This window comes from Mus pahari, chromosome 10 (assembly GCF_900095145.1).
Source record: "Mus pahari chromosome 10, PAHARI_EIJ_v1.1, whole genome shotgun sequence".
In the NCBI taxonomy this organism is placed as follows: domain Eukaryota; kingdom Metazoa; phylum Chordata; class Mammalia; order Rodentia; family Muridae; genus Mus; species Mus pahari.
In genome coordinates this window covers 54,324,627-54,338,737 of record NC_034599.1, presented here as the reverse complement: position 1 = coordinate 54,338,737, position 14,111 = coordinate 54,324,627, and the positions used below count along the sequence as shown (strand labels likewise).

At 36.9% G+C, this 14,111-nt stretch overlaps 1 protein-coding gene across 1 annotated transcript in view; it reads left to right on the top strand.

Annotated features, from left to right (window-relative positions):
• The window catches only part of Arih1 (ariadne RBR E3 ubiquitin protein ligase 1), a 103,282-nt gene that overhangs the window by 36,776 nt on the left and 52,395 nt on the right, over positions 1–14,111 (top strand). Inside the window, exon 2 of the mRNA XM_021206018.2 lies at positions 3,613–3,680. Coding sequence (XP_021061677.1) covers positions 3,613–3,680 — 68 coding nt within the window. The remainder of the gene's footprint in view (positions 1–3,612; positions 3,681–14,111) is intronic.

The following is a 14,111-nucleotide window of genomic DNA, read 5'->3' as shown; positions in this document are numbered from 1 at the left end:
GGTCATCCTTCTTGATTTTCTTCTGTTTTCCATAATGTGTCTTGGATATTCCAAGTTTCTGGGCTAATATCCGCTTATCAGTGAGTACATATCTGTCTTTCTGTCTTAATGTTAGGGTTTGTGTTATCGTAGCCCATTTGGGTGTATCATCAATTGATGAAGTATTCCAGTACCTGTATTTTAGACTTTGCCATTGCTGCAGTTTTCATACATCCTCTGAGGATCTTGGAACATACATACCACAGCAAATAGGGCTTGCTGTATATAGATAGGTTACTTTTATGTGACATTCTAAATACAGAACCTTTTTTAGTCCCTCTGGAAGTTCCTAGTGCTTCCTTGTATTCTGATTGCGTTTCCTCCCACCTTGTTCTGAATAACCTTTTGGTGGGGAATGTAAAGACTGTAATACATGACTAGTTAGTTATGGATCATTAATACTTGTGGTTCTGCTACATGGTATAGTGGAAGGGACAGTAAAGACAATCATAGTTTTGATTTACAGCTGTTCCACTTAATGCATGAAATTAGTTTTTGTAACCTAATTCGATTTTTCTCATATTTACAAAGGTTTTTAAAGTTAGGGGATAAGAGAATGGGTCTGTGATCCTAGCACTTGGGAGGCTAAGCAAGAGAATATTATTACCTTTTTAGACATAGTTAGATCTCTCTCTTAAAAAGAAAAAGTAAAAACAAACCAAGCTAGTGAAGTGTATTTACAGAGTACTTTTTTGTTTTGTTTTTGTTTTTGTTTTGGGCCTTAGCATTCTTCATGGGAATAACAATATAGCTTAGGTTGGCTTTAACCCTGCAGTAATTCTGCCCTGACTTCTGGAGTGCTTATGTAACAGGCACGAACCAGTGCCTGGTTTACAGAGTGCTTTGAGACTTAAATAAGATTTATAAAGTAATTAATATGTGGCCTGTTATAGAATAATTGTGATAAGATACAATTTCCCACCACCTCTCTTTATCCAGTTTACTTACAGTGATTAGCCTGCTAGCTACTCTGAAGCAAGTACTCTATTTTGGCAGTGAGCGCTTCCAGGTGACTAAAAAATGTGAGATTGAACCTAAGAGTCAAGAAAACCTTCCATAGTAAGTTTTGATAAACCAACGTCTACAACAACCTTTGCTACTAGAGCTCAGAAGAAGCACTAGTGACATTGCTCATCCTTTCTCTTAATTTTTCTTTGTAAATTGAAACTTAATTCCTGAAACTTTCAGGTGCACTGTTTATAACCTGACGAGCCTAGTCCATGTTACTAGATTTAGTTTTGATTCCATAATAAATATATTAAGACTTAGGATCAGCTTAATCATTTTCCTTTTTATCTTAACATTTAGAATTTCTTACTATAGCTCAGGCTAGCTTTGAATTCACACAGAGAGCCTCCTGCTTTTGCCTCCTGATCATTGGGATTGAAGGTGTGTGCTACCCAGCAAGATTCTTATTCTGGAGTATGATGTTAAAAGACTTAGGGCTTCTCTGAATAAGTAAGTTAGGTAGTAAAGTGAGCCTGGATGAGTAGAAGAATACTTTGGTCATTGGTCTTTTGGGGGAATGGGGATAGGATAAATGCATGTGGATTGCAGGGTGGGGGGGGCAGTAACAGATGATGTTACTGAGAATAATTGAGACATCACATTTCTTTCTTTTGTTCTTTCTTTTTTTTGTTTTTTTTTCTTTTTTTATTTCTTTGTTCTTTCTTTCTTTAAAGATTTGTTTATTTTATTTATATGAGTACACTGTCACTGTCTTCAAACACACCAGAAGAGGGCATCAGATCCCATTATAGATGATTGTGAGCCACCAAGTGGTTGCTGGGAATTGAACTCAGGACCTCTGGAAGAGTAGTCAGTGCTCTTAACTGCTGACCCCCCCCCCCGAAACTTTTCTTTTTGATTATTAATGACACTCTTATTAGATTATTTTAAATCAGTACTTAATACCATTATTAAACACAATGAAAGAGAATAGTGATATGTTTATGAAAAGATAGAGGAGGAATACATTTTGTTGATGTGTAATGAGGTGTGGGGGAAGGGGGTACCTCTGCAGGGCCCATGCTAAGTCATCCCTTCCCCCTGAGGGACCAGCCACACAGCTGTATAGTATAGAATAGGGTTTATTCAGGGCATGGTTGTGGGGAGTTAAGAGGGTAGTAGAGGCAGAGAAAGGGGGAGGAGGGGAGGGGAGGAGAGAAGTAGTGGATTAGAGACTGGCCATGAGCACGTTGGGGGGTGGGAATGAGAAGGGATGAGAAGGTAGAGCAGCTTCTTTTATAGTCAGGCATACCTGGCTGTTGCCAGGTAACTGGAATGGAGCTTAGACAAAATGCTAACATTTAGGATATATATATATTTGGTTTTTCGAGACAGGGTTTCTCTGTATAGCCCTGGTTGTCCTGGAACTCACTTTGTAGACCAGGCTGGCCTCGAATTCAGAATTCCTCCTGCCTCTGCCTTCCGAGTACTGGGGAGATATTTTTGAAATGCTCTTTGATATAGAAATTGCTACATGAAACAAGTAAAAACAGACCTGCTTCCTACATGGTTATGTGCTCTCCTATCTTGGAACAAGTCTGGTTTCCCTGATGTCTGATGCCCCATTGAGTTTCTGGTTTTGAGACAGGGCCTCATTCTGTGGAACTGACCTGGGACTCAGCAGTCCTACTTTACCCTTCCAAATGTTGAGATTACAAGTGAGCTACTGCACCAAGCCTCATTGTGTTGTACGCTTTAAAAAAGTGTGCTCAAATAGTTATGCTTGCTAGTTTAATGAGAAATGGGAATATTTGTGACAACAGCAAACTTATATTTCAGAGTTTTAACTTTCCTTCTATAAAATGAAAGAACATCCCAAGAATACATACTGTATTATTACATGGTACAGATATTTTGTTGGTTTAGTTAAATATATCTAAAACACACTAATTTTTAGTTTAACTGATACATATGGACTTACAAATTTTATTACTTACAAATTTTATTAATTAAATTTGGAGTGCTGATGTGGTAGTCATACTCCACACAACAAATTAGTTTTAGCAACTGCTTGGTATTTTGGGTTTGCTTTTCAAGATAGGGTCTTGTTATATAGCATGGACTGGTCTCTTTTTTTTCTCAGCTTCCTGTGCACTGAGATTATATGTGTAGGTGACCTCACTTTGGCTTAGTATGGTCTTAACTTTGCCATTTTCTTTTTGGCTTATTTTGAACCCTCTAAAGGATGAACTATTATATGGTGAGCAGCTATTTAAATAATCTTGATCATACAACTAAAAATTTGTATCTCCTTTGGAACATAAATATCTATGAAAGGGTATTTTGGGTGGAACTTAGTGCTTCAGCCATGGTGCAGAAAAATATATTAAGACAGAAAACTTGGATGCATTATTTGGGAATTTGAAATCTAGCCAGCAATCTTTTTTTAAACATGTCTGTGAAATAGCTGAATTTTTTGCAAGCGAATAATCCTAGCACCTGGGATTCGGGAGCAAGAGAATTGTGAATTCAAGGCCACCCTGGACCTCACTGAAAAACATACACATACAAAAAAGTCAGTGAGATACAATTACTTTAAAATGTTTTTTTTCCCCCCTCCTTCAGAATCCAGCAACTATCACGAGAATACTCCTTAGCCACTTCAATTGGGATAAAGAGAAGCTAATGGAAAGGTAAGAAATTATATTGTTAGCTTTGTACTTAGAAGTAACAGAGAAAGCCCACTGATTTGAATTTATAAGCAAGAATGGATTTATATAATAGTATTTATGTAAGCAAACCAATATGTAAGTAATTGCTACAATTTCTTGTATTGAAAATTTTACAGTGAACTTAGTGTTTAGGAAATTCAGCTTAAATTGAAATGGAGACTTTATTTCAGTTTATTAGCTATATTTTCTTGAATATCACAAACTAAAAATACGTTTTTTTCTTGGAACACATAAGATCTCCCTTATTTATGAGTTACTAAAGATATACTGTTCATGAATGTTAAATCTGTAGGCACGTAAATGACATTTATACAATAAAAACGAAAATGAGAAATTGGTTAGGTCTCAGCCATCAAACTAGATACTTGGCTCGGTTCTCTGATTTTAGAGCAGGGTTTTGTTCTGTTTGTTGTATGTTTGTTTTTAAAGTTTACCTTTCAAAATCGGTCTAGTTTTAAAAGAGTAAAAGTTCCTGGGATGGAGACTGACAGTATTAATCACTCCTTTGGTTCATTAGATTGGATATTTGGTGGCTATTGTCAGGGTAACAGCTTCCTTTTACTCTTACCAGCTTTATTAGCAATCTTAATTGGAAAATTTGCAGCTTGCTAGGAACTGAGAATCTGAAGTATTGTGAGAAATGAATGGAAATATTTTCCCATTTGATTTCATATTCAAAGAACTGTTTAAGTCAGATATTAAGTAATATTGGAACTATAACTTCTTTTGTACACCTTTTATCTGAATTATAATTTAATAGTAACTCCATTATTGAGTACTTTCTGTTAGATATTGTTTGATGTTTTACTTCTGGTAGTTTGTCTGTTTTGGTTTTTTTTTTTAATTGTTTTTGGTTTTGTTTTGTTTTGTTTTTAGACAGTCTTACTGCAGCTCTGGCTGGCTTTGGCTGTATAACTCTCTATATTGACCAGACTGGCCGAAAACTCACATAGATCTCCCTGCCTCTGCTTCTGTCTCTGATGGGACTGAAGAAATGTGTCACTATGAATTATCTCCTGCTAGTTTTTTAGGGCTAGAAACTATTGCCCCCACTTAATAACTTAACGTTTTGTGAGTTAAGTTATTCAACTCAGTTTTGTAATACAAAGCCCTGAACATGTTTGTTGGTCCCTAAAACTTGTATTAAGCAAGCTACATTCAGCTTTCTCTGTATTTGTGAAGGATAAATGCTTCTTGTTTTGACCCCCCCTTCCCCCAATGTGAATTGTTATCTTTACTGATATTAGTGTTCTTGATTTTTGTCATTTGCTTTTGGGTTTATTTCATTCCTCTCCTAACAAAAAATTTTCAATTTTTGTAGTCTTTTGTAACACTGCTGAAAATATTTTCCAATTAAAAGTTTTATGTAAATGTGATGTGGATTTAAAAAACCAAACAGGGCAGTGGTGATGCACACCTTTAATATCAGGACTCAGGAGGCCGAGGCAGTCATATTTCTGAATTTGAGGCCAGCCTTGTCTACAGAAGGAGTTTCAGGACAGCCAGGGCTACACAGAGAGACACTATCTCAAAACATAACAAAACATAACAAAAATTTCTGACAAACTGTTGGGAACCTAAAGATTTTTTAATAGAATCTTAAAGTACTATTTTTAAAAAGTATTTATTTCATTTTAATTTGTGTGTATGCCTATGTATCTGTACATATAAATGTAAGTACCCTTGGGGCCAGAAATGTGGGCTCCCTTGAAGCTAGAGTTACATATGGGTTCTGGGTCCTCAACTTGGGTCCTCTGCAAGAACAGCAAGTGCTCTTACCCACTGAATTATCTCTCTGGCCTCTTTAAACACTATTTTTTTTGTGTAGGATTGAGAATGTAATAGATTTGAAACCTGACATGTAGCAACAACAAACAAATCAAATTGGTATAAAGTGTCTTTGTTTCCTCTAGTGATATTTACATTGTATTCTGTGTTGTCTGATATTAGCACTGTTACACTGCATTTTAAAAGCATTTTGTGTACTTTCTAATTCTAAATATTCACCTGTCATGGATTATTTGCTTTTAGATACAACTTTTTCAAATAACATATAGGTGATTTTTAAAAAGAATTGAAAATTCTAAATATTTATGATAATTTCTGTTTAGATTTAGGTATTGCTATTTTAAGTTGCACTCTTCCATATTTTCTGTATTGGGATTTTCTTTTGTTATTCTCTAGTAACATCCATGTTTTATGTTTCAGTTTTCCTAGTAGTTAGTTTATACATACAGGTGAGCTTAAACTAGGTAGAATGTCTATATGCATTGTCTTTTTTTTTTTTAAAGATTTATTTTATGTATGTGAGTACACTATAGCTGTACAGATGGTTGTGAGCTTTCATGTGGTTTTTTGGAATTGAATTTTAGGATCTCTGCTCACTCCGGTTTGCCCTGCTCACTCTGGTCCACTCCGCTCGCTTAGTCCCTGCTCACTCTGGCCCAGAGATTTATTTATTATTTTTATTTTTTTAAAGATTTTTATTTATTTATTATATGTAAGTACACTGTAGCTATCTTCAGACACTCCAGAAGAGGGCATCAGATCTTGTTACGGATGGTTGTGAGCCACCATGTGGTTGCTGGGATTTGAACTCCGGACCTTCGGAAGAGCAGTCAGGTGCTCTTACCCACTGAGCCATCTCACCAGCCCGATTTATTTATTATTATAAATAAGTACACTGTAGCTGTCTTCAGACAGACCAGAAGAGGGCGTCAGATCTCATTATGGGTGGTTGTGAGTCACTATGTAGTTGCTGGGATTTGAACTCAGGACCTTTGGAAGAACAGTCAGTGCTCTTACCTGCTGAACCATCTTGCCAACCCCTCGTGTGCATTTTCTATATGTCATGAACACTAGCATATTTGTTCTCTCCTATCTTTTTCTCTTTTCCACTTAGCCTGATAAGTTGATCATTATTTTTTTAGCAAGCAGTAGCTGGTGCTGTTTCTTCTCTCTCGATCTGTCAAAAAGTCTTTTTGAGGGGCATGCATGTGTGTCTGTGGCATGGGCATGGGCATGTAGAGGTCAGAGAACAGCTGTTAATGAAAGGATTCTAACTCAGATACACAAAGAACTCTTAAAATTCTGCAGCAACCTGATTAAAAAGCTGGCTAAATCCTGACTTTGTAACACAACACCTTTAATTCTTGGGTGGCAGAGGGCAGGCAAATCTCTTGAGTTCAAGGCCAGTATAATCTACATAGTGAGTTCTAGGTCAGCCTAATTTACCTAGGGAAGCCCTATCTTCAAAGGAAGGAAAAAAAGGGGCCAGGCATTGTTGGCACATACATATGATCCTATCAGTCAGGACATTGAAGCATCAGAGGCCTTGGTTCTATAGTGAGTTCTAGGCCAGTCTGAGCTTTATATCAAACCTTATCCACAAAGATAAGGGATGGAAGTGGAGAGGGAAGGGCTGGCAACTTTAACAGACATGGATGTCTGTGATGGAAAATAAACATATCTAAAGATTTTTGACATAGGGGTTTGGAAATATGGTGCAGTGGTTAAAAGCATTCATTGGGTTTTCTTCCAGAGGATCGACATTGAATTCCCAGAACTCAAGTGGTAGCTCACAACCATTTGCCATTCCAGTTTCAGGGGATCTGATATTATTTTCTGGCCTCTGTAGACACTGCATAGTGTGGTGCACAGCATATATACAGACAAAATACCTGTATACAATAAGGCAAAATCTGATGCTCTGTATATATTAAAACAATAGGATACTACTACACACCTGTGGGAGGAGTGAGACTCTAAACTACTTACAGCACTGACTTCAGATGAAGAGTATAGAACAGTAGGAGTACTCATTCATTGTGGATGGAAATGGAAAATAGTGTAGCCACATGGAAAGACTGGCAGTTTATTATAAAACAAAACATTATCTTAGTATGCAGTCTAAATTGTGGACTCTGAGTGATATCAGTATATGGTCATTGAATATATCTTTCTCTGGTTGGATTTTGTTTGTAGGTTGTACTTGTAAAGGAGTGTGGGCGGGATGGCTTTTTTTTTTTTTTTTTTGCTATGAACTAACAACTACTCTTAAACAAGAAATAAGTTATTGGTAGATATGATGGAGAAGAAAAGGTACAAATCAAACCTACTTATTATCCCTTAATGCTGTTACAAGAATTAAATGTAATTAAGTGTGTGTGGTGCTATACACCTTTAAATCCCAGTAGTAGGGAGGCAGAGCAAGGTAGATCTCTGAGGTTGAGACCAGCCTGGTCTACAAATGGAGTTCAAGGATACCTAGAGAAAAGACTGTCTCAAAATCAAAAGGGACAGGTATTGGGCATAATTGCACTTCTTTTACCAGTAGGTTTGAAAGTTTAGAGATGAAAATTTCTTAGTTGCCTACCTGCCACATCCCCCCAGGACAGATTTAAAAATAGAATAAGCCAATAATCATAGAATGTAAAAGAGTGAAATATTCTTTTCTTACTCTGTAATGATTAGATGATTGGTAAATTTTAACAAACCTTCAAAGAGTTCCTTGAAGTTCATTCTAAATGAGAACTACCTTAGAATATAGAGAAACATAAGATACTATTAGTGGGGCTGTTGAGATGGCTCAGTGGGTAAGAGCACCCGACTGCTCTTCCGAAGGTCCGGAGTTCAAATCCCAGCAACCACATGGTTGGTGGCTCACAACCATCTGTAACAAGATGCCCACTTCTGGAGTGTCTGAAGACAGCTACAGTGTACTTACATATAATAAATAAATAAATCTTAAAAAATAAAAAGATATTATTAGTGTTAGCCAAGTCAAAATAATGGTCAAAATTTGGTAAAGCTAGCATAGGAAAATCATGTTTATTATAAACATAGCTGTTTAATTAATAAATATTTAAATAACCATATGAATTAATGGTGTATAATTTCTCCTAGAAATGCAGTAGATCATTAAGAACAATTAATCTATATACTTAATACATTAGCAGATAGAAAGTAAAACATAAGTATAAAAATTAGTGAAATTGTACATTTACCCAACATTTAGTAAAAGTAAAAATTCTTAGTAAACTGAAAAGTTAGTACTAGTAATTTATATCACAATTATATTTAGTACCAAAACACATTAAGAGACATCACTTTAGCTCTTAAGTAGTTTGAAGCCAGCCTTGGCAACATGTTAGGAAACCCATTGTAAAACAAGACCACAAGCGCTCGCCTTTAATCCCAGCACTTGGGAGGCAGAGGCAGGTGGATTTCTGAGTTTGAGGCCAGCCTGGTCTACAGCGTGAGTTCCAGGACAGCCAGGACTATACAGAGAAACCCCGTCTCGAAAAACAAAAAACAACAACACACAGACAGACACACAAATACAAATAGTGGATGCCAACTCCAGTTAGCTATAATGAGAGCTCTGATAATGCAAGGAGCTAGGGCTAATGGCCACGAGAGACTGAGGTGCAGTTATCAAAAGTTCAAGCTTTACTGAACTACAGAGAGTTCAGAGCCAGCCTGGGCAACTTGGTGAGACTGCTTCAAATGAAAAATTTAAATAAGCTGGATATGGAACTTATTGACAGAAATTGCCTAGTATGTATGAGGCCATAGGTTCAATCCCCTAGTACTGCAGGAAAATACTAAGAAGTTGAATTAAATTAATGGCCTAGAAAAGAAAAAAGAAGACTGTGTGTGATTAAAACACCATCTGTATAGGAAATCCAAGAGAATCATCTGATCAAACAAAGATGATTGCCTATTGATCATCTAAGAACTAAAAACAAATATCAGTGCCCAAGGTCCTTTCTGTTTCTCCCCTTCGTTGGAATCCTCAGTGAATAAAAGGCTTGAATTGTAAATAGGCTGATGAGCCTCAGTCACACAGAATCATAATAAATGCGGGCAATATTGTTTGTAATGCTCATTACTTTTTTTTTTTTTTTTTTTTTTTTTTAGGTTTTTCGAGACAGGGCTTCTCTGTGTAGCCGTGGCTGTCCTGGAACTCACTTTGTAGACCAAGCTGGCCTCGAACTCAGAAATCCGCCTGCTGCTGCCTCCCAAGTGCTGGGATTAAAGGCATGCGCCACCACGCCCGGCTTACATTATTTTTTTAATGTGCGTGTATATGTATACGAGTGCAAGTGCTTATGGAAACCAGAAAAGGGGTGGATCTCCTGGAGTTAGAATTATAGGTGATTGCAAGTCTATAACCTGATTTAGAGCCTGTATCCATCCATCCATCCATCCATCCTTCCTTCCTTCCTTCCTTCCTTCCTTCCTTCCTTCCTTCCTTCCTATTTTTGAAACAGGGTCTCACAATGCAAATACATATTTTCTAAGCCTTCCTTTCTACTTGGTAGTATTGATTTATTTAGCTATTTGTGCTTATTTTGATGTTACATATATTATTTTTGTCAAAATTAGGAAATATTTTCAATGTTCTTGCTTTCTTTTTCATTTTACTGTAAGCAGTCATATTGGTGTGTCTTTGTATCACACATCTGTGAGCCACGGTGCCTTGAGTTCGTGGTACTGTAGGGGAAATAGAGCATTTTATAATTCCTCTTATTTACCCCCATACTTAGTCTACAGTTAAACTAACTTACCACATTCTAAAAATGTATTTTTTTTAAATATAAACTTTGGATAAAATGTGTAGTTAGAGTGATTTTATTTAATTTTTATCTATATGAGTACACTGCAGCTGTCTTGGATCCCATTACAGATGGGTGTGAGTCCCCATGTGGTTGCTGGAAATTGAACTCAGGACCTCTGGAAGAACAGTCAGTGTGCTTAACCACTGAGCCATCTCTCCAGCCCAAGTGGTTCTAATTTTATTGTCTCCCGTTCTTAAGCATTGTGTATACCAAGCAGATGCGCTATCACTGAGCTACACACTAATTCCCTATTCTCTGTCTGTCTCTGAGTCTCTGTGTGTCCATGTCGTTTCTCCCCTCTACTCCCCACCACCCAGTGTATGCCTGCCTGCCTGCTTGTGTCTCCTGCCTGTGACTTTCTCTTCTGTTTAGTGACAGTAGTTTAAATAGGTTTATTTGCATTTTCCTGGTTTTTCTCATGCTCCTGGATGAAACAAAGCAGAATCAGAGCTGCAGCCACAGCCTTGTTATCTTGCTGTCACGGTTTTTATGTGATGTTGCTTCCTTTGCTTTAGATTTTAAACTTCTTCCCTTTCTGGTATAGTAGAGTTAGCAGTTTAAAACAAATTTTAAATGGTTAAGTGGAAAAGACATTGAGAAACAATGCCAGGTGTCTGATGTCCCAGTTAACTGGAAAACCATGACAGAAAGGATTTCTTGATAATGGGTTTTAGAGCAGGTCTCCCTCTCCTAAAAATATTTCCTTTAAAGATTGAGAATCAGATATGAAGGCTGTGCCACCAGGAAAATACCAGCAGCACTGTTAAAGTGGACGTGGAGGCCTGGTTGCTGTCTGGGGCACAGTTTTTACTGCTCGACTTGTGTCAGTATTGGGACCTGGGACACTGAGGGGAGTGTTGTAGCATCTGAAAAGATGGCTATCTATCTATTTATCTGTCTGTCTGTCTGTCTGTCTGTCTGTCTGTCTGTCTGTCTGTTGAATTTCATCTTGAACCTTCTTTTCAGTACTTAGGTTGTGATGACTCTCCTGAGTTAGTCCCTCAGAGAAAGGAGGAAGCAGACCTGAGTTGTTCCTTTCTTGACAAGGCGAATAAGTTTCTTCTCTAAGCTTCTACGCTGCCTTATGATGCCTGTTTTCATATTATGCTTAAATAGAATAAAAGCTTTAAAGGGGAACTGACAATATAGCTCAACAGGTAAAAAGCACTTGGCATATGTTCCACTGACCTTGGAACTCACTGTGGAATAAAAAAAAATCAATATCTGCAAGTCGTCCTGACCACAGATGTGCTGTGGTGTGCCTACATGTGCACACGCAGAAATAATAATTTAAAAATTCCTTAATTTCTAGACACTGACTTTATCTTTGAGGTAATGCTTAGGTTGGGCTTTGAAGAACAGGGGAAACTAGGAAGGTAAGGTAGGTCTGAGCAAGCGACAGTGAGTTCCAAAGGCTGACCTGTAGGTTCCAGAAATTTAACTCAAGTTGTTAAGTATTTTAATCCACCACACCATCTTACTGCTTCTAGAAAATATTTTAGTCAGTCATCTATCTTTAGACTTTCTTTTCTGAAATAGAACTTTATTTAAATTGTGACATGAATGTAAATCATGTATTAATTCTTACAGATTTTAGAAACAAACCACCAAAAATGGGGCTGGAGAGACGGCTCAGCGGGTAAGAGCACTGACTGCTCTTCCAGACGTCCTGGGTTCAAATCTCAGCAACCACATGGTGATTCACAACCACATGTAATAGGTTCCGATTCCCTCTTCTGATGTGTCTGAAGACAGCAACCATGTTCAATCAATCAATCAATCAATCTTTAAAAATCAAAACAAAAAAATGGAGTTCCTTTTAGAGTTAGAAACAAGTAAAACACAGTCTTTGGGTTTTTGTAAAAAACTACTTTGTAACTTTAAATCATTCGTATGAAATGGGTATGTTAGCTGGTATGTGTAAGATGAAAAGAAATGCAGGGGTTTTTGAGGTATGACTCATGGTGGTCTCAAATTTATGGGTTCAGGTAAATCTTAATCAGAGTCCTAGGCTAGGGCTCTAGTTGTATGCTACCAAGTTTTGTAGTTCTGAAGTTTACAACCTCTAAGGAGTAGATGAAAGAAAAGGGCACTTAAGAATGATGTTACCCTTTTCTGACTTGTGTTTCAAAAGGCTTTGTGATTTTTGTTAATAAATATTAATAACTAGTGAATAGGTTCAATGTAAAGTTAGTGCTATGTGTGATTATTATGCTATAGTGCTTTTTTAGCTCTCTGTGTAATAATATCCTTCATAATAACTTGTTGAATGTGAAAATGAATTCGGTTTTTTAGAAACCTTGCTTTTGTAATGGCATTCACCATTCTTTTATAATAGGTTTTTTTTGTTGTTGGGGGTTGTTTCTTTGTTTTGTTTTGTTTTGTTTTGTTTTGTTTGTTGTTGTTCCTGTTCAGTTGTTAGGGGGAGTTGTGGATAGAAATAGATGAATGTCTCATCACATTGTAGTGTAAACATTGAATTTCTGTTGCTCTAGTTACTAGACACATGATCTTAAAGCAGTTTTTTTCTACTAGTTACCTTATATCTGAAGTGATGATGCATGCCTGTATTGCCAGCACAGGCAGAAGGATTGAGAATCTGAGGCCAGCCTGGACTACCTTTAGGACCTTGACAAAATTCTCCCTAGATAAATTTTTCCTTTTTTCTTTCTGATCCTAGTTTAACTGCTTTCTCAAGGCTTCATAAATTATAATACCTTTGAAAACATATCAGTTATGTCTGAAATTGAGGTTAAGGTGGTGTGGTTATTCAGAGGGCAAGCACAGTAGTCACTTTCCTAACAATAGTTAAAATTGTTTGGGAATATATAAAACATTTTTGATTTGGGTAGGAAAAGCTTTGTTGTTTAGTGGCATTTGTTGAGGGTAAAAAGGACAGGGTACCATAAGAACTCATGCATTTCTGTTAGAAAAAAGAGCCACATAAGGGCTCTTGTGTAAGCAAGTTAAAAAATACATATTGAACAATCCTTGGTTGCTGAACAAAGAGAAGGGAAAATATTTGAAAATATTTTTTTGAGACACAGGGTTTCTCTGTGAAACCCTGGCTGTCCTGAAACTCAGTCTGTAGACCAGGCTGGCCTGAGATTCACAGACCTACCTCTGCCTCCTGAGTGCTGGGAATAAAGGCACACACCATTACAGTTAGCTCAATTAGGACATTTTAAAGCAAAAGTAGTTTTATTATTAATTCTGGTTAATTTAGGAAAATACTGTTCTAGTGTGTATGGTGACAGTTAAATTGGCAGCAAAGATTAGGTAGGAGAAATGTTAAAGTAGATCTTTCCATGAGAGAGAATACAAAAGATTCAGGCAGATTCTAGTAATTTGGGTTCTTCCTTCCCCCATAGGTAATAGATTAGATGAATACTGACACAGCTTTTTTTTAAAAAAAAAAATAAAGCATCAATGATTTTATAATTCAGAATTGGATAGGAAGACTCAAGAGAGGCTATGAGTTTGGAGAAAATAAGTCAGCCCTGGCGGTCTGCAATACTAATTCAGAAGTAGTTTAAGGATGGAGGAAAAATTAAGTACAAGGCTAATGAAGTGTGGGAGAATTTGATACTCTACTTCTATTAAACCTGAATATTGACTTATGTCAGTGAAGTGGCTTAGAAACTCAAGCTCTGAACTTGGGTTAAGATGGTCACAAACTTCTAATATCCCTGTACCCCTCCCAGCAACAAATACAAATCTGACTAGGGAAAGAAACTTAAGCTCTTAAAATACTTGCTCAGATTCATCA